This window comes from Spea bombifrons, chromosome 13, assembly GCF_027358695.1.
Source record: "Spea bombifrons isolate aSpeBom1 chromosome 13, aSpeBom1.2.pri, whole genome shotgun sequence".
Lineage (NCBI taxonomy): Eukaryota > Metazoa > Chordata > Amphibia > Anura > Pelobatidae > Spea > Spea bombifrons.
The window spans coordinates 22,480,406-22,503,545 of record NC_071099.1 but is presented as its reverse complement, the minus strand read 5'-3'; the positions used below and the strand labels follow the sequence as shown (position 1 = coordinate 22,503,545).

The 23,140-nt window shown below is 44.1% G+C and overlaps 1 protein-coding gene across 4 annotated transcripts in view; it reads right to left on the bottom strand.

The window, feature by feature from the left end:
* Nucleotides 1-238: 238 nt before the first annotated feature.
* Nucleotides 239-23,140, bottom strand: part of ARHGAP44 (Rho GTPase activating protein 44) — a 31,302-nt gene continuing 8,400 nt past the window's right edge. The window contains exons 2-23 of one of the 4 annotated variants that reach the window (XM_053454130.1): nucleotides 17,759-17,798; nucleotides 17,453-17,557; nucleotides 17,173-17,249; nucleotides 16,962-17,073; nucleotides 16,795-16,871; nucleotides 15,913-16,030; nucleotides 15,666-15,734; nucleotides 14,714-14,795; nucleotides 13,275-13,402; nucleotides 12,064-12,175; nucleotides 11,574-11,655; nucleotides 11,100-11,180; nucleotides 10,790-10,903; nucleotides 10,170-10,261; nucleotides 9,851-10,031; nucleotides 8,719-8,736; nucleotides 8,131-8,346; nucleotides 5,507-5,929; nucleotides 4,627-4,760; nucleotides 4,131-4,481; nucleotides 3,429-3,481; nucleotides 1,250-1,386 (exon numbers count right to left, since the gene is read on the bottom strand). In XM_053454130.1, the coding sequence (XP_053310105.1) occupies nucleotides 3,474-3,481; nucleotides 4,131-4,481; nucleotides 4,627-4,760; nucleotides 5,507-5,929; nucleotides 8,131-8,346; nucleotides 8,719-8,736; nucleotides 9,851-10,031; nucleotides 10,170-10,261; nucleotides 10,790-10,903; nucleotides 11,100-11,180; nucleotides 11,574-11,655; nucleotides 12,064-12,175; nucleotides 13,275-13,402; nucleotides 14,714-14,795; nucleotides 15,666-15,734; nucleotides 15,913-16,030; nucleotides 16,795-16,871; nucleotides 16,962-17,073; nucleotides 17,173-17,249; nucleotides 17,453-17,557; nucleotides 17,759-17,798 (2,620 nt within the window). In that variant the 3' untranslated portion in view covers nucleotides 1,250-1,386; nucleotides 3,429-3,473. Of the gene's footprint in view, nucleotides 1,387-3,428; nucleotides 3,482-4,130; nucleotides 4,482-4,626; nucleotides 4,761-5,506; nucleotides 5,930-8,130; nucleotides 8,347-8,718; nucleotides 8,737-9,850; nucleotides 10,032-10,169; nucleotides 10,262-10,789; nucleotides 10,904-11,099; nucleotides 11,181-11,573; nucleotides 11,656-12,063; nucleotides 12,176-13,274; nucleotides 13,403-14,713; nucleotides 14,796-15,665; nucleotides 15,735-15,912; nucleotides 16,031-16,794; nucleotides 16,872-16,961; nucleotides 17,074-17,172; nucleotides 17,250-17,452; nucleotides 17,558-17,758; nucleotides 17,799-23,140 lie in introns of all 4 variants that reach the window. The other 3 variants (XM_053454128.1, XM_053454129.1, XM_053454131.1) reach the window with 3 other exon arrangements.

The following is a 23,140-nucleotide window of genomic DNA, read 5'->3' as shown; positions in this document are numbered from 1 at the left end:
AACAAGACACATCAGAAAACGGCTGTAAAAGCCAATAATTTAACAGCTAACCCTGTCCCTGGTATCATATTGGAAACCGAAGTGAAATAAAAACAGAACTGAGGATAAATTAAGACAAAAAGGTTTTTTTTGAAACTCAATGGAATTTACTCTACGAATGCTGGCCCGCTAAAAGGCATCACAAACTTCTTTGGAGAACCCTGAAGCAGTGGAAACGCACAAGGAAATATGTGTAATGTTCTTTTTTATGTTAAACGTACATTTGGACTCAACTGTGGTTTAATACCGAAAACAAAACGATAAATTCTTAGGCCTTCTTTTTTCTCGGTTTTGCGATCAAGAACACAAAACAATACAGTTTATAACCATAAGCACCAAAAGAATTACACGGAGAAAATATATAGAATTCATTCTCTAACACTGAAAAGGTTTCCGGAGGCATAAATACAAATATATTTATAAATTAAAAAAATAAAACTTGAATCTGCATTTGGAAAATCATCGCCTTGTCTATATACAGCTAGGGTGGGCAGCAAAAAAAAAAAGAAAGATAGGGAATCTCACCCCACATACCGGGGTCCGGCTTAAATCAAAAATAGGGTCAATATATTAATGACCAGAAGGGGTAGAAAGCATGGCGGGGCACCACGCAAACCTCCACGAGCGTCCCCTGACAGGTTCACTCACATACATATTATTTGCGGTTGGTTGAAGAAGAAACATTTCTGGAATTCTCAGCTTTTTACCCTCCGTAAATGTGGATATTGAGAGTTGTAGTCCTCACAGGCTGGCCACCCTATCCGACGCTGAATAACCCCCTGTGGCAACTGGCAATGAACGGACTGAGATGCCTCTCACCACTATACCGCGCAGCATTTAAAGGAGGACGTTCGCGCACCAGTAAAACACATGATAGCGGGCAGCTCGGGTAGCAGCAAGGTGGAAGCTCGCCTCAATATACAGCTGAAACATTTTTTTTTGTTTCTTGTCCATTACCAGCCATACTGGGAGGAAATGGGTTAAAATCACAAAATACAAAATATTTGTTCCCTTTTTTTCTCCAACTTCACAGAATTCTCCTGGAGGGACCTTAGTCTGAAGCCTTTGGGTTCAGAAGAAGACACCCTCCTTACAATCCTTGCTAATGGCACCCCAGGTGAGACGCACGACGAAGGGTCAGACGGAGAGCTTGGCACGGGTTTGGCGGCTCGTCGCGTGTGGTTGGCAGGGATGGGGAGTAATTCCACTAACGTCAAAGGGCCGTGCTCTCCGAGTCCTCGTCCGACTCCGTTTTGCCCTCCGCAGACAGCCTCTGCTTCATGGCATCTCGCTTCAAGGCGGTATCGATCTCAATGAGAATAGACGGGATGTCAAAATGGATGATACCTGAAAGGGACGAGGTGGGAATAAGCAGATTAGGAAGTGGCCACTGGGCACCAAGGTATAACCGTTAGAGGTGTCTGCTGGGAGAGGCGTTAGGATTAATGACTTAATGCCGGAGATGGTCCAGGAGAGGAGGTTGCAGTCAAATGGAGGAAGCAGCAGTTTTAGGCTTTAAAGGAATCTACCCCCAAAAAAAGTTAACAAAGGGACCTTTCCGGTAACGTTACGATACAATCTCTAAAAAAAAAAGGACCACAGTGATGTCTTGGATACATTCCTTCACTTAACCGCTGAGCTTTGTGCTAGACATTGATACTCAGTGCCAGGCTCTGCTCCATGGAAGCTCCACGTCTACCACCAGGCAGGGTGAGACTCTGTGGTTGGGATGAGAAGAACCTCCCTACCCCTTTGATCTGTTCTCCCCCTATCACATGTCCCTATCTCCATCAAACCCTATATGCAGGGACAGCTTCTCAATGCGTTACCCCCAAACCCTTCCTCTCTGTAAGGGGGTAAAGCAACCTGTGGTCAAGGGTTTAAAGGCCTGGCTGCTAATACTACATAAAGTTCTACAAGCTCATTAAAAAAAATATATAGTTTGTACTGCCATCCCCGCACAGGGGACAAACAACCAGGCATGAGGGTTATGAGACACAGTGATGTCACACGATTATTCTGGGTGTAAATACATACTTTTTGGCCATTTCTGATGTAACTATGTAGGTGTTACATGTCGCCTGTGGGTTAACACCCTCTAACTCAACAGGTAAATGTTGTGGTTTTAAGAACTTGTCGTTCTTTGCTGAGACTCTTGTGCTCATCCTGAGATGTCATAGAAATGGTCCACAAACTCAGTTTCATGAGAAGAACAACACAAAGTTCAAAAATGTACATTATGCAGTCAACAAACGAGACAAGATTGTCTTCAAAGCATCACTTAGAAAGGGTTTTGTTACAACGGAGTGGACAATGTTCTAGAATCGCTTCTAACGGTTAACACGATGACAGTTAAAGCACAGGGCACAACATCCCACACCCTACCGCCTCTGGTGGACCTTGCCAAGCGGGAAGAGGCTAAAGCCATGCGTCTCTGCTGCAACCTCATGCAAAGGCTACAGCTCCGGAGGAATTAGTGCCAGGGTCCTGCACATAGCTGTCAGGGGTCAGTTGATGGCAATTCATGTCCCCCAATTGAAAGTGGCCCTAAGACTCATCAAGGTCTTGGAAACTTGTTGAAAAAAACCAACAATACCCAGTAAGCCTGAGCATTGGTTTCTATGTCAAGCGACGTGATATTCAACATAAAAGTAGTTGAACGATGTGTTATTGAGCTCTGAATATCAGCTGCTGCCTTCATGAGTCTAAATGCCAAGAAATCGGAATTCCATCAGAGTCCTGGCCTGGACAGCTACGCGCAGGAGCAGTGGTTGGAGGTCAGGCCAAAGGAATAAAGAGGTAACAATGTAGCAGTGATGGGCAACCAAGACGAATATGAGCTCCATAGGTGGTGACCACAAATTACACCCAAAGGGGCCAGCATGCTTTCCTCTACAAAGAATCAAAGAACAACCAGACGTTCCGCTCGCTAATTTGCCTCCCGATGCCAGGAGACTGAATAAAATATAACCCAAGGCAGAGTACCAGGAGATGACTAGCTCTTCGGCAAGCGTGGCTTCTTTTACTCTCTTCTTGCTAGGCAGACATGCAACGCAATGCCGGTTAATGCCCCAAGAAACATTTTTACATGGTATTTTTTTTTTGGCTTTACTCTGTGGCATATATCAAAATCTCGATATTTCTCCCTAGAAATTGGTTTGCAGTAGAAAAAAAACTCTAGTGGGTGTTAGGATTTTGACCTGACTTTACAGGACTCCCCAAAACAAGAGCGAAGTACAGTTGGGATGTAGCGGTTACATGTAGATATTTTTAAAAAGTCATGCCGACGTCTTGGGTGTAACGTGTCAATCAGCTTCAATTATCAGTGGTTGCTCAAGACTGGAGCGTATGGTCGAGGTGAGGGTGATACGCTTAAGGCTCCGGCTTACCAGCAGGCTTCCCCCTCACACATATCCAACATAGCGCCACTCACGTCAAACGGCTGCGAGGAGAGGGGGTCGGAGAACGAGGGTAGACAGAGGGGACATAACAAGAAACAAAAGACTCTTAGTGCTCTTTGATTGCGGGACTTGGGGGGTGTGAAGAAATGGATACATTTGAGTCTCGATGAGACTCCATCTTTACTCTAAAGGAGCAGCCTGATATGCTTTCTATGTGGGAAGGAACGAGGTCCTTGGCCAAACGCTTTGTGAAACTTACGTTAATTCAAAAAATATATAAAATCTTCCTTATGAATGAATCAATCTTGCCCTAAACATTAATAAACTTCTGTTTGTCTGAAAAACGAAACCTATTAAATATTTGTGTGTCTAGTTTTAATGTTGTTGTGCGTCTTGAGTTTTTTTGTTGTGCCTCTACCAGACCTAAAGAAAAACTAATTATTTTACCTTAAAAGTGTATTTAATTACATGCAAAAAAATGATCCGTTAAGAAATGTTTTTTTTTAAGGAAAGGGGTGAAACTTCGGCATATTCTGGGTTGAGTTGGTAATTTTGGGCCATTAAGTTGTCACGTAAACATTTTTCCTACACTTTGCAGCTAAAATCCTTGTTCCATATTGTTTTGCTCCAGTGGACGATACGGTAGGCGCATCTTTTTCCGGAAAAGAGGGACGGCGAGGAGTCACTCACCTGTAGACATGCTTTCCCCAGGAGAGAGGCCATCTAAGATGCTGTTCTCGGTAGACTGGGGACTGGAAGCAGACTGACTCGATGTGGGAGGCTGAGGAGGAGGAAGCGAGGGTCTCTGTCTTGGTTTTGGGGTGGGACGGGATTTGGTTAAAGTGCTGGTCAGTGGAGGGGGGGAGGACAGACTGGGGGTAATAGCCAAGGAACCTTGGTAACTAAGTCCATACGGCGAAGGGGTGGTAGGTGGCGTTGGGGAGAGGCTGACGGGAGAAGGCTGACCCGTGGATTGGTCGGATGCCGTGCCTGTCTGGTTGTATGTAATCTTGGGAGGGACTGGCGCTAGCTTCTTGGAGACTGTGAAAAGATAAGATATCACAAATTATAAGAAGAGCAGACGGGTTCTCCTTCAGAATGAAGAAGGTTATACAGAGTCCTCATTTCTGACTCCACGTGAATGATAATCGGAGGAATTCCCCAATGCCTCGGGTTCAGCATGTACCTTTCCTAAGAGAATGAGGACTTTGTTCCGTTGAGAGTTGGGCGAGACCCATGCCACCGGCGGACACAATGTGACAAGCACTTGGACTCCCCTTTGGTCCAGAAACAGGCGAAAGTTCTTTGCCTTTCAACGTGCTAGAAGGAAATCAAACAACCTATGTAAAAAAACACTCAAGAACAGAAAGGTTAGTCTATAGCTTTTTTGGGGGATGAAACTCCGCATTCAGTCATATAACCCTTTCATTTAATGAAATGTCACTGGTGCAAACACTATTTCACTCAAGTTCTGTTGGCTTAAACAAGAGCTTGAAAAGGGTAAAGGTCGATTAAACTCATCCACCGCTAACGTCAACTTTGTTGACTCATTTCACATTATCAGGTTTTATATATAAAAGAAACCCTCAAAATGAGAAAGACCCTGTGACCTTTTTCTGGTGGAGAATGCAGCTGCTAATAAAGCGACCATTTAGCCTCTTGGACATCAGTGTTTTATTCGAGCTGGGTCAGTACGTTTTCTTCCTCAACAATAGCTTTCAAGAGCATTGATTTCAAAATCCTAACGTCCGATAATTAATTTTCCCTCCCCTTTCAGCTCTTCCCCCATCAACCACACGTTCAGCCCTTCCATCTCATCACGAATGGAAGCAGAGACATGGACAACTAAGTCACTTCGGTGTGGATGAGCCATGCAGCCACCATAAACTCCAAAAGATAATGCCTCTTTATCACAAGGCCGTAGCTATACTGGGGAACTCATCACAGGTGCCATATTGGTTACCTGCCACCATAAGCATTGGGTCATCCTATCGAACCCTTCCAAACTAAGCTGTTCAACATTGTCGTGGCAATCTTACAGTCACACAGCAAACCTTTTTATTTACCTAGTCAGCTTGGTTCCCTTGTCTCGAGCACAGGAACAGCTGAGCCATGGGGGTGAGGCTGACATTGTGGGAAGGTTAGTCGTACTAGGTGGGTCAGGTTTGGTTAGGACAAGTGGGGTTTTGATGTACAAAGCGGAGACATTAGGCTCGGAAGAGTGGGGTTCAGTGAGAGAGCTCTGCTTAGTAAGGTGTAAGAAGCAAGGTTTGGGGTTTGAGTTTATGTCAAGCTTAGGTGGAGAAGGTGGCAAAGTTTGGCTGTACCCAGTCCACCGATAAGCATCAGGCCTCGAAGATGGCGGAGCTTTTGGAGGGTGAGGATGAAGGGTAGGGTGCTGTGAGCATGGGTACGAGAGGGGTCTGTCTTCTTCAGGGGAAGGATAGCTGTAACAGGAATCCGACCACTGGGGCGAAATCTCATCTCCGCTGCACTCGATGGAGGGATGCGGAGGAAAAAAAAGGCACACAGAAAAAAAGAAAAGAAAAAAAAAAAGAACAGAAAAAATATTTGTACAAGGAAGAACCCAACAAAAGAGAAGAGACACGGCATGAAGTGTAAAACGAGAGACTGCGAGAAGCCATTCGTTAGCATGACACAGTTTCATGGTGGTTGATGACACGCAAAGTGGGACACACGCAGAAGTAGACAACGGAGCTTAAACGACACAAAATCACAAAACATGCAGCTGTGCAACATTCTCTAATCTCTGCTCACGGACCCAAAAAATTGCATTTTAAGTAAAAATGCTGTTGAATACATTTTTGGGAGAATAACGCTAGACTTCAGGTATTAAAAATGATAAAATCAAAGCAGGTTTAACGTCTGGTGTGTGTATACTGGGTGACAAGATAAAAAAAAAATAATCATGAATTTACCATATTCATCTAAAGCTACGAACTTCAGGTTTTGAACAAATAGCTTTGACTTCATTTTTGTGATTTTTTTTGGGAAAAAAATAATTTAAGCATGTTACAAATGGGTAAATTTAAGTCTAAGATGCTATGTTATGGGAAGTCCTATACGGCAAGCAAATATCGCTTACCAGCAGCCAAACCAAGCACAAAAAGGAAACATTTCATCAGGTTAACAAATTATTTTAATTGTCTGAGATACATTTTCTCGTCTCGTGACAAATGTTTCCCATTTCCTGATTTGGCATTTATTTGAAAATGAATAATTATAATTTCAGACTGATTAGCAGTTGTATTTGGCATAATCTGGTTAGTCACCCATTGATAAATTCCTTTCAAATCAATTATTTTTGCCTTTTTCTTCAGCAGGATATGAAAATTAGGCTTAGCGATAATAAATAGAAAACATATAGTAATATTATATATAACGGAATCTAAACAAAAAAAAGAGAAAAAGGGTGCTACAAAAGAGGGATTTTATATAAAATAATACTATAAAACATCCAATAAAAAATAAAAAAAGAAATACAAACGAGCAAGTAAACTAATTAGCCCATGAAGTCACGGGGTGCTTAGCAAGGTACCGGGGCTCATTTGGGGATAAGCTGAGCCTTACGAGAATATTTACTAAAATGATGAAAAAGAAATATTAAATGTGCATTGAGATCCGAAAAGCAAAATATGAAGACATTTGGGGAGGACCAGCCGGGTTTGATTTGCGAGGACATGTGAAGGAGATAAGAAAGCGACACCGTTGCACTCATGCGCATGCCAGAGCAGAATAGGGGTGTGCTGTCATATTAAGAAGTACATGCAGGGCCGCTTTTAGGTGATGTCCTATACGGGTCAATAGTCCCAGCCTTCAAATTTTAGGGGGCTACTGAAAAGGGTCTCCCAGATAGGAACGATGGGCTAAGCTGTAGGTCCAGCGACTACCCCATGTTTACTATCCAACTGTTTATTTTACATTTTAATAATAATAATAATAATAATAAATAGTGTATTATTTAGAATATTTATCTAGAGATGAGCTTTAAAGAAATGGTGCCCCCTGGTGTCTGGGGAGAGGAATACGTTTAGAATGTTGCACGTAATGCTATAGTACGGCTGACAATTATTCATTATTAGAATCTAATTTTGGTTCCATTACACATTTTAGTTTATTATATAGAATACTCAAAAATGTTTTTTGTTTCAACAAAATCTCCTAAATATAAGATACTTATAACTGTAAGTCTATAAAAGATAGAGCCTGAATTTTATTATTACAGTATTTTTAATATATTATTATTAATATACACATATTAATAATAAATTAAACTAGAAGTTCCCACAATTTAAAAGCTGCCTCCACCTCTCACCACTGATGATTATTTTTTCTATATAAAAAAACATTTTTTTTTTCTGCATTTGTCAGACGTAAAGAAATAATATTTTACGGTTGGTGTGAAAGGTGTGCATTGGGTCCGTGATTCTATTTCTCCCTTGATTTTTAAAGGTTATATATAGTGATCGTTTTGTAAAAGATGCATTAAAAGGTTTTATTAAAAGGTTTGGGGGCTCTTGCTACAACGGAATCATGCGATGCTTCTTTTTTAGGTTTGGGGGAAAAGAGAAACCTAAAAGCGGTCTTTTGCTGAGAATTGTTGTTATGGGGGGTAAAGAGACGGCGTGGCTTGATGCAAAGCTAAGGAGGGAGAATTTTCCGGGCTTACCTTGTCCTCTCGGGACCTGGCTGGGAGCCGCTACTGGGAGGAGTAGGGGAGGGGGTGTCTACAGACAGGTCTGGATTTGGTGACTGAGGTGTAGCTGCGGTATCGGGCCCAGGAGGAGCGGGGGGCTGCATGGCGGGCGGGGTAGAGGGGCCTTTTCGGACTAAGGAAGAGCCGCGGCGGGCCACCCAAGAAGTGTCCATGACCCTCACGCCCATGCTATGGGGGGAACACAAAGACATCTGCTTACCATCTCTACAGAGGTGGTTAGAGAGACAGAGAGACACAAAACCAGAAACATTGTACATAGGGCTCCCATAATACAGGGTGCAGCAAACAAATAGAAACAAAGGGTTAAAACAAAGCATTGACGCCATATATATCCTTACAGCGCTACGTCCGGCGGCACGCAGCCATATACAGTGATACAGAGTACTGCACCGGCAGTCCTCATTTTTTAAAAGTATTTTTTTTTTGTTTCAATTACAAAAATATTTAGTACATTCCTACCGACGTTCGGACAAGGAACGAAAATTAACAAAAAAATAGAGAATGCACAGCGTGGAGGGAGTTCTCGGGGGTGCACCTTACCTTTGAATTTTCCTAAGGCTGCATTGACAGAAACACAGAGATCATTAGTGGGGATTTAAAGTCAGCATGATGGCGGGGGCGACACGGGTCCTGTCCTCTGCAGAACATGGCACCAAGAGGGCAATCTGCCATTTAAAGTGGGACCGGTTTCAAGGTGGAAAAATGGTCTATACTAGGAACGTCCTCAAATTGATTCCTGGGGTCGATCGATTCTCCGCTGGACAATACCCCCATTACCTGGTGAGGGCTTCTGGAAGGGCGGTCGGCACTTAACCTAATGTTGGGTTGAGGGGCAATTCCGGCACCTACATCGGGCTGGGATTTGACAATAAACATGAAAAGCAGACAGGACGGTCCAGAGAAAACATGGACACAAGAACGTGGGTAAAAAGCAAATACATTTATAGTGTGTGCCTTTCCCTTTTGGTGGACATTTTGGTGAGGCTGTTGGGTGTTGTATGGATAAATTGGAGGCATGGTTCCCCTGTCCGGGGCTTGCCCTCATGCAGCGAGGTCTGCAGGTGAGCTGATATTGGATGATTGCAGAATAAAACGGCTTAATACTTGGCAGGAGTGTGCGGAGGGGAGAAAATGAAGGCTTGGCTCGCCTGCTGGCTGGCGGACTCATAAATCAAGGTTTTAACGAGCCAGCATCTGGGCTACACCTCCACCTTCAAGGGGGTAACAACTAACCTGTGGCGTTAAAGATTTTTTTCTACCATTTCCTAGTAATTCTGTGTAACTACAGAAAAGAACGGGTTTTATTGGAATTCTTTCCCTAAATGTGGTATGTTACCATTTCCAGGGTTACAGTTACGGGGTGGAATGGCTCTCCACTGCCCCAGCTCTCTCTCTGATCCTTACAACGTTGTCGGGGGGGGGGAACACAAGCTTTTCGTTAACGCTTATTACAAGCGACCGGTTTTACAATAATGTTTGTATATTGACCTAAAAAGAGGGGATCACTTCCATTTATAGCAGCGAGAGACCAAAAAAACCCCAGAATATTTGCAAAGTGACGTATTGAGTATAAATTCCCTTTAAGGCATCTTCTAACCACAAGCTATACAAATGATTAGAAACAAACGGACCCTGATTCTGAAATCCCATAGAAAGAGGTAAATTCTTATACCCATCCTTCTTGTAAAACTCCAGCATCATGTTGTCTGTGGCCACGCTCAGCGGTCTCCTGGTTTGGTCGTGCTGCTTGCGGTCCGAGTGCTCCATGTCCGGGGAAGGGATGGAGCTGTAGTTTGCATTATGGTTGGTGTGCACAGGACTCCCGTAGTTACCCGTCACGTTAAACTCGATGTCTGCGTCACGAGCACAAAGATAACAGGTTATGAAATATTAACAAGGACCCACAGGAAGCGGACGGACACCACGGCGGGTAACGTATACGCCAGCAGAAACCCGTGAGAAGAAGGAGACCAGCGCCCACGCACACTCACCTCCCGGGAAGAACCAGTCTGCATTCTGAATTATGGGCTCAATAATTCCCACGATCTGGAGGGATACCGTGGTCATCATCTCCGTGATATTCCTGCAGCAGCAAGAGCATTTCAGACATTACATAAAACAAGCTATCTGTCTTTATCTGGAAGGAATCTAAATGTCCTAGATGGCTGGCTCTTTCTAATCCTAAAACATCCACCTGTGCTCGTACGCTGATGTATCTCCACATCTCGCAGAGCTTAGACTTAATCTGGTTTAGATAAAATATGTTACATTGTTCAGATGTTCTAGAAAGTTATCACTCATCTAGAGCTAGCAAGGTCTTTGAGGCTCCCCGTAGCCTTTTCATCCCACAAATGATATCTTCTTTCTTAATAATCTCTAGGAATTTAAAACAAAAAAACCTGAGGAGGATGAACTCTCAATTTCTCTGGAGTCCCTTGTAGTTTATATATATATATTATATATATTATGTATTTAAATATGGCTTCCACCATCCCTGGCCATCAATGCTGTGTGATGGAAAAATGAGGACATAACGATGAAGACTCCCTTGGCCAGGTTAGGATTTCATTGTCTGGTCCTCCTCACGCCAAGCACGGAGACGGTCACTCACCCTTCAGCCTGCGGCCAGAGCAGATTGGGTCCCAGCACAATGGCCATGTTACTGGGAGTCATCTTGTTTGAATCTTGATACTCTGTTAACTTGGCGAGAAATTTTATAACGTACCTGCAAGTAAATCAAAATCACCTTCTGAGAGACTGGTGGAGGTTTATATCATGCTAAATACTTATGTGATATCGATATGGGATACAAAAGGTTAACTCATATTAAACAGGGCTGCCAAAGATGACCATAGATAAAAGGTTTGGTCAAACTGGGCGCCTAGCGGCGGTTCTCATCCCAGGGGCTCTCTGGAACTCACTTGAAGTTATTATAGTTGGCTTCCGGAAGCTTCTCGCACGCGTTCCACAAACCTTGCAACCTCTTGTCCTGGTCTTGGATACTGGAGAGGAGAAAAACAAAAACCCATCCACCAAACATTATCTTTGGATCTTTTGGAAGAAGAAAAAAAAAATCTACATTATGGTGGGACCTTCCTGTCTGGTTCTACGTCAAGTGTCAGTGCGTCCTCATCTAGCAGACATACATGTCATTTATCACGTATCTATACGTTACACACATCATTTTATTTTCTCTATAATGGGTCTCCTACGTCCTTGGAAAGGTGACCCAGTCCTGACAAGGTCGGGGTACACAAATAATATAGTTTTTAGGGTTTTTTTCAGCTTCTGCAGTACAATGTTCCATACAGATCTGGATAATAAACTCAGGGATGTGTATTTCTGGTTAGATTTGTTAAAGACAAATGACACTTCCTACAAAATCTTTAACTCACTTGGAAGCCTGGATCCATTCATCATAGAGTTCAAACGTCATCAGTGGCTCAGGAAGCTCTCGGAGATAAGACTTTAACGCCCCTAGAAGAGACTCCGATTATTGACGGCTGTAAATCGAGATCCTGTCAAGGCGGCATACAGGCTACAGAGAGCCGTCTCTTACAAAATGTTTTCATTAGACCAGCAAAAGACCCCAAAGCAGAAGGACTTTCTGATGAATGTCAATCACTTTGAGAGTGTGGCACGGCGAGATCTGCCAACGAGTTAACCCTAGTGAAGCACTTTAGGTTGTCTAATTAACCCATGAATGGAAAAATAAGAGATATTGCCTGAACGTGAGCCCCATGATACATATCTAAACGTAGAACATCCACCCAGGCACTGTTTAGGAGTCAACATGACGGCAATGGCATAACATGTGGAGCCCAGGAGGTGGGTGACGGTGAATATTGAATAGTGATAGCTGCGTGGTTACCAGGCCCAGCTAACCTGCAATCGCATGGGGGTCTGCGGAATATTCAGCCACATCCACGACGCAGCAATCCAGTGCGGCTTTCAGCTTCTTCAGCTTCGAGGCAGAAGGAGCCACTCGGAAGAGGCCCTGGGAACAGAACAACAAGGCGAGGGTTACCCATAAATATCAGGCGTGCATTTGGAGTTATAGAAGGGACGCGGAAGCAGGGACACGCTGCCTTTCACACGCTGCGTCCTTTCACACGCTGCGTTCACCAGCATCGTGACCCAGCTTCACGGCAATTTGTGGCGCGCCAGACCCTGCGGAATTTCTTTTATAAGCAATTTTTGGGATATCTTTCCAGGCGCTCTTTTTTTTTTCTGCGTAGACGTTTTTTGACCTTTTCATCGTGACTTCCTCTAAATCAATTTTAGGTAACAATGTAAGCAGTTATGGTTTACGCCTTTCGCAACAGGCCGAGAGGGGTGAATTCGAGCTGCGCTAGATGAAAGCTTGGGAGGAATGTTTGTTAAAGCCCCACAGGAAGTGGAAATGATTTCCAGCTGTCTCGTTTAAAAGGGGAAAAACAGCTTTTTTTTGTTGTCCATTTTACATTTTGACCTTAAATTAACTTGAACAGAAGTTTTACCAACTCCGGGGGAAATGTGAATTCCTCTCCGCGCCGGCGGAAATAATAATTGCTGTATCAGGCGCTGTTGAAATGTATATGCGCTGAATAACCAAACAGCTCCCTGTATGAACTTTCCTCCTACCCGGCATGTCAGACTCTATGGGGTCTGTAACACCGGAAGCTTCCGGCACCTTCTGAAAGTCATTATGGGATCTATGCTGTTTTCTGCAGGAATGTTACACGGCCCATGTTTGGCCCTAGGTGGTACTGCACACCAGGACCCCGAAGACGGGCTCATATGTGTCTGAACGTTCGCCCTTAACCCCTTAATTCCAGTAAAGGACATTATTGGACGTCTTTTTTTGTTAACCAACATTTGGGGTACAGATGGCACAATGGCGTGTTGGAAGTGGCAACATAACTAAAAATGTTTCGCTGCTACCCATCCACATGAGAAGCAAGTAGGTTTGGCTAGTTACCCTCATATGCAGATAACTTGCCCAGCCCTGCCAGTGGTACTCAATAATAGCGTGTAAGCGTGTGTACGTGTTCATTTCATGTTGTATTGGGGTGCTGGTGACCCCTGTACCGCGGCCGCGTTCTCCGCCATCGTACCTCCTCTTGCATCCCGCATTCCAGCAGCATGGTGACGCACGCCTCGATAGGGAAGGCGATCTCCCGGCCGCTGACTGCTAAGTGCTCCTCCAGGGGCTTTCCGAAGGATGGCTTTTCAATCCAGGCCTCTGGGAGAACAGAAGAAAATGCAACCAATGCAGAGCTTTTTAACCCCGAGAGGGTAAGGGAGAAATGTGGATCTATGTGCTTTTCAGCTCTTTAGCTCATGAACTGAAAGAGCATTATGGGAAATGTAGTCCTGCAGCCGCTGGAGGGCCGCAGGTTGGACACCCCTGACATATGTCATCCGACCTTAAGGATACTTAAGGTATTCTATAAAATAGAACATTCTGGCAGGCTCTCGGAATAAAAGAGACAGTCATTACCCTCTTTGCTTACACGGCTTGGTGCGGACAGAGGTCAGATACATTAACCCCTTTTCCCTGGTAAGGAGCCCCCAATATTATAATACAGGATGGCAGGTGACGACGGGGCATTTAAAAAAATATCACTGATAACGAGACCGGACCTGACAGGTAATTTAACTGTAAACGAGCTTGCGGGTGAAAGGGTTAGAAGGTCAATGAGAAATTGGCAATGGTTGTATGAAGCCAGCTAGGGACATGTCATGTGTAGAGCTAGGGACATGTCATGTGTAGAGCTAGGGACATGTCATGTGTAGAGCTAGGGACATGTCATGTGTAGAGCTAGGGACATGTCATTTGTAGAGCTAGGGACATGTCATGTGTAGAGCTAGGGACATGTCATGTGTAGAGCTAGGGACATGTCATGTGTAGAGCTAGGGACATGTCATGTGTAGAGCTAGGGACATGTCATGTGTAGAGCTAGGGACATGTCATGTGTAGAGGGGCAGGTTTGACAGGTCGGGGGGGGCATTCCCCAGCAGGAACAAAGACGTTTGGGATTTCTGGTCGTTTACTGATCAATGTCAAATGTGGAAATCCACCCCCTCCCTGCTCCAAGCCTGCTCCCAATTACAATGTATAGGCAGCCATATGTTAACCGGCAAGCCAGCGCACTCCAGGGACGATCTGGATATTACTAACGCTGCTGTGCACTTTCTGGGCGCAGACACCGACGCTTAGATTAGACTTCAATAAAAACTGACGGCAACGCTAAAATATCATTTAAAAAAAATTGATTACAAATTTAAAAAAATCTATGATTCCATTGATATCACCCCTTGCGCTTAGAACGTAAAAATCCCAGCATGCACATGACCTGCTATTCCTGATTGGCTTCTTTGATCTTTGGCCACACCCACTTCCTGACGGATACCTCTCCTACTCCCCGTCGACTCGATGCTGTCTGGTGGCTGGCCCTGCCCCCCACGAAGCCACTCCCCCAGAAGCTCCCAGGTATGTGGATGTGGCCAATCCCCATCCGGAAACCCCAGTTGGACTATTTTCAAGACTCACCTTGCTGAGCCTTGATCTGTGGCAGCACAGCCTGCAGTAAAGCGAGAGACTTCCTGTGGTATTCGGCCTGAACTTCTATTAGCTGGGTATAAACAGGAAGTTGGGGAGATTATATTGTAACTGTTAGAATTGCCCCGGGGGGCTTTTAGGCCCTTGTGGGCCCCGTGCTAAACATGGCATTCACATAGTCACTGCGCGTTCAACTAAATAGAGACAGAAGGGTGTCTATCCTATACGCTGGATAATTAACACATGGAGCGATGATTCCATTAATTAGTATCCTCGTTATTAGCCCTAGTTAATGGAACGGCTACCATCTTGTGCGATGTGTATTCGTTACGCTTTAGCGTAGACTTGGCGTGCGTTCTGCCGTAAATCATTGATGAGCTGCGATCTGAGATGGATATTGATTTTTCAGAGATGCTGTTATATATTTCGGTGTCACACATGAAATCCCGGGTATAAAGTAACATTTATTCCTCCGCTGCTTTTCTAAGAATCGGCCATTAAATTATTCAGCAGTCTGCACCCTTTCTGTACAAACGGGATTTTAGCTAAAATGAAAATACACCAAGAATTTATCTAATTAAAAGCAGTGCACGCCTCTAAAAAGTCAAGTGGACAGTCTAGTTTAGGATTAACTCAGATGCCTTCACTAATCTGTGACTTGTTTGTGAGGGTATGCGAGCACCTGCAATCTTACATTTTGCGATTTGCATACGAGGGCATGCATGTTTAGTATGAACGCTCATGACCTCACCTGTAACTTTAAATTCCCTCCAGTTGTAACAAAGAACATTATTAAATGTGTTTTTAAAAAATAAATACAAAAAAACAAAATGGAGGTCCACAGGCTCCCCAATTAACCAAGGTGGGGGTGATTGTCACCAGGAGGACAGGGCAGGGATGGAGGGGCACAGGGGATTGGGTCCAAAGGGCCCAATGCGCTTACCGTCTGAAAGTAGTGTGCATAGTCTATTTCTTTGGCCACAAAATTGTACATGTCTGCCGACAGCTGGTCCTGGGAAGACAGAGCAATAAGTCAAGTAAATATGAGAACACATCACTAGGGCTACAGGGCAGTTAAGGATTTACAGGTTGAGGTCAGGGGAGGAATTACAGGTAGGGGTAATAGGTACAGGAAGCAACAATAGGGAGCAGATGCCACAGGTGTCACAGATCTCAGTTTTAATACCCACCCTACAGATCTCTACACGGTTTGCTGCCTCCTCCATTTCTTCCCTGAGTGCATCAGCCTTGGCCCCCGAGGGCTGCAGGTTACTGGAGATGCCAGAGGACTTGGCAGACTGCTGCCACCTATTCACAAAACCACCAACAGCATTAATACCTTGCCGAGACCAGAAAAGACACTATAAACAAGCAAAATCCCCAAATACACAGGGCTCCTTGCGCCACTTACTCCACTTATTAGAATCCGTAATCTCTATCAAGTAATTATTTGCCTAAATCATTGTTCGTCTCTGATCGTCTCTTTTTCCTCCCACCCAAAATGATTTCTCTCCTGTTTTGTCTATTCATTCAAATGGTTTTTAGAATTCTTTTATTTTTTTACGGCTGTTCCTTGTGAGACGAGTGAGTCAGCCTAGAAACATCAATACATTGGGCAGTTTAATGAAGCGAGGAGCTCTGCAGACAACTCCTCTGAGTCACCCAGCTCTGGATTTATCCAGAGATCTAAAGATTGCAAGATTATCATATATACGAGTGATTGGTGGCCCTGGGAGGACAAGCACTGTTTAGTGTATAGCAGTGATCACCATGAAGACAAACACGACCTTCCAATACCACCGGCTATAAGTACATGAGAAGGGGATACTGGCCCTTATTAAAGTAACACAGAAAGAAGCCAAAATGAAGCCGCCATACTTACTACGGCCACATTTCTTCTAACCTGGTTAATTATTTTATGGGAAATACTTGGCTGGGGTGGGGTACCACATTATTTTTTAGTTCTATATGAGGGGGTTGGATGTCTTTTGACTTGTGGGAACGTCATAGTTGTGTTTGAAGGTTCTGGATTCTAGCGATGGAACATGAAGTTACAAGTACGTTTGACCTACCTTGCTCTAGATGAATCCATATCCAGGACTAATTTGGCTAAGTGTTTCCTCTGCTTTTGGATATTTGGAATCTCCACCTTAAAAGACAGGAGGCAGACTTCAGAAACGACAAGATAAATAACATAGTCTTCTGCTTAAACTGCAGCATTGCCGAAGGTCACTCGTACCTCTGCCAACACAAACAGGGGGTCAACCACATCCCTCTCCACCTCCTGCTCAAAGTGGACCAGCTCCTGCGCAAGTTTGTCTTCGGCTTCTCCGCACAACTTCAGCATCTTCCTATAACAGGATAAGGAAAGAGATGGAAGAAGGCATTAACTTCTGCAGCAACATCAAAATAAGGGGTAATACGGGGTAAGTCAAACTCTGTGTTCTCACCCAAGAAGAGAATCATCTCCCAGAACCGCGGACCCCTCCATCAGACATTGAGCCAGCGTTATTAACGGTAGTTTTTTCTGGAGACGCAGATGGAGAGACGTGTTATAAAAACATGGTCGTTTTCTGTCTTATGATAACTTATTCAGAACGATGCAATTTATTTCTTGCACTTGCGGCAGCCGGGATCACTAATCCATTTGAGTCATTGATCGCTGGAATCAGCTAAGTGCCACACTCCCTCCAGCCAATGAAAAGCAAAAAAATCACTTAGTGAGCCTACCGATCGCTTGTCGGTGTCCGTCCCCTGCTGTCCCTGCAGACAGGCCGTCAGCTTCTTATGAGTGCTGTGGGTGACCTGCTTCACCAGCTCCAAACGCTTTTCCACCTGCCGGAGACAGACAAGAAGCAGATCTAATACAACAAACACAGTACAAAGCAGATATAACAAATAAAATAGTTGCTCTATAGCACTAACAAGCTAATCACAGGACATGCATATGGGGTTTAACTGTGATTTTCACAATTTATTTAAAATGGAAGTTCTGCAATATAAATATATATATATAAAAATATATATAATCAGTACCTGCAAGAGATCGTCACTCAGAACCTCAGTCTTCTCCGCCCTGCAAACAGAAGAGGACATTAATGCAGTCATTAGCTTCGGCTGATGTCAGAGGAATGGATTTACAAATTTCATGGTATTTCCAAAGACCGGTTCAGCCTGCGCAGGGCATGTATGCATATTGCTACTACCAGAGACAAGGCTAAACATGTAAACTCTGCAATTGTTTTATTATTTCCAAAGAGGCTTAGAGAGCTTTTCGTTGAAGGCAACAAGCTGCCAGGGCTGGAGAAATATTAATAGGTTGGTTGGACACTTGGCCTGCAGAGGAAGGACACTTGGACTGCAGGGGAAGGGCACTGGGACTGCAGGGGCGGGTCCACTGAGACTGCGGGGGCGGGTCCACTGGGACTGCAGGGCGGGTCCACTGGGACTGCGGGGCGGGTCCACTGGGACTGCGGGGGCGGGTCCACTGGACCAGGGATGTGTCAGAGGAGGGAGGCTAATATACAGCCACTAGGTTTCACTTCTGCATTTACGCCCATCTTGTGCTAAGAAAGTTAAGGACAATAATTGTCATTTAGCGTTATTATTGTAAAAATTTACTATATTGTCACTATAATATATAACTAAATATTTGGTTTATTTGGTTTATTCCAAGAATGTTGCTCTTACAAAAATTACTTTTTTAGAAACAAGCTTAATATGACACCAAATTGCCCATGTTCTCCGCTGATATGCAAGCAAAGGAATCCCCCACTCGTTTAAAGCTATTACAAAAATAAAACACCATTGGTCAGCCCTTTCTGGCCTGAAGCAGCTTCCCCACGCGGCTCGAGCTCACCAAACACGGGAAGCTGAGTATTTCCAGGAATTGTTCCCAGAGCTGTGGAAATGTACACGGACAACACTAAGGAAAAATCCCATTAATCTGCAGAGCGAAAACAGGGAGAGGTGCAGCTCTTTCGCAGGTTACAGGACCCCAACACACAGACTGGGGCGAGTCTGCACGCAACGCTGGACACACAACCCTAGGCCTGCTATCAAAGAGTGGGTATGACCAGTCAAGGGTTAAATCAGGGATCATCTCCCAGAACCTCTGAAACTGCGGCAGGCTGCCTGTGGGCTGGGATCGTAGGACTTGTAGTCTAGCAACATCTAGAGGCCTCCAGGTTGAATATCCCTGGTTTAAGAAGTATGGCAGGCTAAAAATGACCCCAAACAAAACAAAAAAAAGGTTACAGCCCACAATATATGTCTATGTTTCCTAAAATGTCCTCCATTTTCCCCAAACAGCCAAAAAGGCTGATACTGAAGACCAGCGATGCCACACGCAAGCCAGTGACGCTATATAACTTGCAGTCAATGTTTAGCATTATCTGCTCCTTAATGTGTATTTGAATTGTTTTGCACCAATTAACTTACAAATATGTTATTTCAAACTGTGAGGGAGAACGATTTATCCTTCGTTAGGTTGTTTATGTGTTAAGATGATGACATCGTGACACATTGTAGACAACAGCTGCCCACGGGCTGGAAATATTTTCATTATGATTTGCAATAATGTATCAATCCCACACGGTCGGAAACAGCACTTCCAACGGAGCAGAGAAGACAGAGGACATTTCCCTGCCGCTCGGCATCGCGCACTTACATAAAGCCTGGGCACAAACGATGATTTCGGCCCCCGGACAGAGCAGCTCGGCTTTGAGAATCGCAAACAGAAAGAGAAGATTCATTTCATGAGATCCTGCACCTCCAGCAATGAAAAGAAGGAGGACGTTCCTCTTACGGTAGCTGTTACGGGGACACGGTATCGTATGTTAGGCTTGGATCCCATGATCTAGATTATTTCTAGATGTCTGCTTGATCGGTTTATGAGAACATCTGGATATAAAGGGTGGTGATGAACGAACCCCACGTTATATGTAATGACGGCGTCTTTCCCGAGGCGCGCAATGAATTAGAAACATCACAGAAATATCTCAGGCTTTGAGTGGAAATCTGGAAGCAAAGAGGGGGGCAACCAGTCCAATATTTATAATGGGGTTTTAACAATATTCCGTTCATATCATTAGAGTTCGACATCAGTGAAAACTCCAAGGGACGTAACATTTAGCACCAGATAGCAGCATGGATAATCTGTAACTACTTACAGAGGAATTCCACGAGAAACATCTAAATAACCTCCTGCCGTCACCCAAGGACTACGTTTCTGTTGAACATATGCGAGGTGATGGTCCTACCAGGGGTACGAGTGTCGGATATTTCAGCAATCAGTCTATAGATGATTGCTTCATTTATTCAATATCATAACACAATGGACAGAACCCACGCCACGATGTCACACCGCATTCACTCAGCTCTTTCACGGAGATGTAGCCTATGAACCAATGAGAATTTAAGACCCTATATATAAATATGGAGTCACATTTCTCATGCACCATTGCCCAACATGATGTGGGACTGAAGACAGAATCGTGGTAAGTCTATACAGAATATATATGGAAGGCGAAGGGTCTGGGAGGCTCAGAGAGAAATGTAGGTGAGAAGGGCTAAGTGGTTGTTATCTCCCATCACGTTTTATGCCCCAGTCTGCACATCAGAGGGAATGTGGATTTCCGAATCTTCATCCAACCTTTCTTTGCGATCAGAGCCGCTGACTCCTGCGATTCTCTCTTGTCACATTGAATCAGCCCGTCCGCCCGTGACACCAAAGGCCGCGGTGTCCCTGCATGTCAGCTCCTTACTGCACGATCTGGCGCCTGCGGGAGAATGGAGGATTCTGGGGGCCGCTGCGCCGCTGCCGCCGCACCGTGTGAAGCTGAGCGAGGCGGACAGCATGTCACTGCGCTGCGCTCTGCTGCGCGAAATGATTGTAAAGTGTAGGCCCAGGAGCGAGACAACACTCCGGCCCCAAGGGACAGCTCTGTTGGGTTTTTTTGTGTAGAGGACCTTATCACAGACGCAGCGCGTTTCCCCATCCAAAACAATTGAAATTCATCAGAAAGCGAGCTCAGAATGTTAAATGTTTAATGGGTATCATTTTACTTGAAACATTCTTTTTTAAAGTAAGAAGGGAGGACGCATCTTCTCCTCTGGTTCTTAAATGGTAAGACGGAGAGCACAAAAGTCTACGGAAAAGAATAATCTAGATACATAACGATAACAGTTTATTTCACTCCAACGCGCCGTTTCTCCTGCTGTAAAGACTCAAACCTTAATCAGTCGTCGGTCTCGTCTTCAGGAGCCATACGCCTATCCCATGCACTGCTGGGAGGCTGCTCCACTTATCTACAACCCTAAAAGTGGGTATTTTAGAACAAGAACAATTCCATTTAGTTTTTCTTAACGAGATATTAGAATCCCAAAGCCATTACTTCCGTAAATTTACGCGGATGCTAAACTCTTCCCCTCCGTTGACATCACAACCCTAGCATTTCCGAGGAGCCATTGCATCGATGGTTACGGACGCAGTTAGTGGTCTCAGTGCTGTGGTGAATGTAGTTTTTAATACCCTTCATTACACACATCAGACATATCCCCTTATATCTGAAAATTGTATTTATTGTTATTGTATAATCAGTAAATATTTATTCCCAAAAACGTAATAGAGCTCTGTTTAGTGTAACATTATAGAATGTTCATTTAGAGACTAACGATGATGTCGCCTGTCTTTATTATGTCATTTGTTTGTAATAATTCAGAGAATTAGATCCTCAATGGGAGGACAATAATCGCTTTTCTAGGTTTGGTTCCCAGTTTTGGGAAATGTTGCTTTACAAAGCCAAATTCTTCATGCGCGGCTGTGAACTCAAGTCCAATTAATTATTCAGCAAATAAGAGCCAAGCGTCTTCATGGCAGCGCCGTCCAAATTAATTGGTCCTAATGTTGTGCATTTAGTTGTCAGGAAATGTTTGTTTCCTTAATAACTGGAAGCTGTGAATATTGAGAAATGGCCGAAGCTGAAGGTGCAGTTCCGGGGCAAACGCAGAAATTTCATGTCCACCATGGGAACCATTACATTTAGTCTCGAATTCTGCTTCATCTCATGAGGTTTCCAACATGTGTTTAATAAACAGCTACTTGTTAAGTGTCCTAAAATGGGGAAAATTCTGAGTATTTATACTTAATGTTCAATTGAACTACAAATAGGGCAGCCAGGTATATCGATGACATACCATATTTGTGGGTCCTGAATTACGCAGGGACGGCTATTGTATCGACATCTAAATACATTGCGTAATCAATGTCGTTGGTTTTGTGTAACTTTTAACCCCTTAAGGACAATGGGCGGTCCCTAAACCTATTGAAAGCAATGCATTTTGAGCCCGTACATATACGGGCTTTGTCATTAAGGGGTTAATCATCATGGAAGTTATAGCGTCACAATGGCTGGAGAGCCGCATGTTCTACATCCGACAGATAGAAAATGTAAATACCAATCATTCAAATTGTTTTACAACCAGAAGGAAACCCATTAATAAAACATGGATCTACACGGTATTGTCCTATAAAATAAAAGAACATAAATACAAGTGGTGTAAATATTCTAAGAATCACAGTGTGAATACAATGCAGTATAAGGAAGCCGGGTATCGCAGTATGAATGGAAGCATTGGTACACAACGATACCCCCCTCGCATGCGACTTTATAATTGGGTTTAATTAAATTAAGGGCAAACCTTCCCCATTTCCCATAATAATAAAAAAAACACAAAGCAACAGCTACTATTATATATAATGTGCCGACCATGCAGAAGATCCCCAGCTGTGTTTTGAAACGTGGATGAGGCCGGCAGCTGGGCTCTGCCTCCATTATGCTCCTGATTATTGTAACATGTAGATAAAGAACGCTGTCACTTTAATGAAAGCACTCACGCAACCAAATGGTCGTTAACCCCTCCTTTGGCAAAGACCAATTCACTTTTCTCCCCTTAAATTTCCATCTCTTCAACCAGTCTACAAACTCCTATGATGCCAGATGTCGCTGGGATATGAACCAGATGCCCCGTGTGAGGATGGAGCAGGCCAAGTTCTAGAGCAGAAAGCTTCGGCTTTTGAGACACATTGAGAGATCTACTCTAGAGCTGGCTGATACCAAAAGACCTCTAGAATGATGTCACAGGTGAACACCATCGCCTAAAACATGGAATGGATGACTCCGGCTGGCTTCCAGGAAGATGACAAAATAAATACCACCGTGACAAGCTCTCTCTAGCAAACAAATGGGCGTTTAAATGGTCCTACGCGACCTGGTGACATGGAACAATATCAATATTCTTCTCAAATAAGTTCTAGGGAAGTCCAGCAGGACTTGCTCCAATCAGGGAACTCAGGGCTGTTTTACTCCAATTGTACGGACTTATTCAGGGCAGATTCTCAGGGTGTCAGGGCAAGTT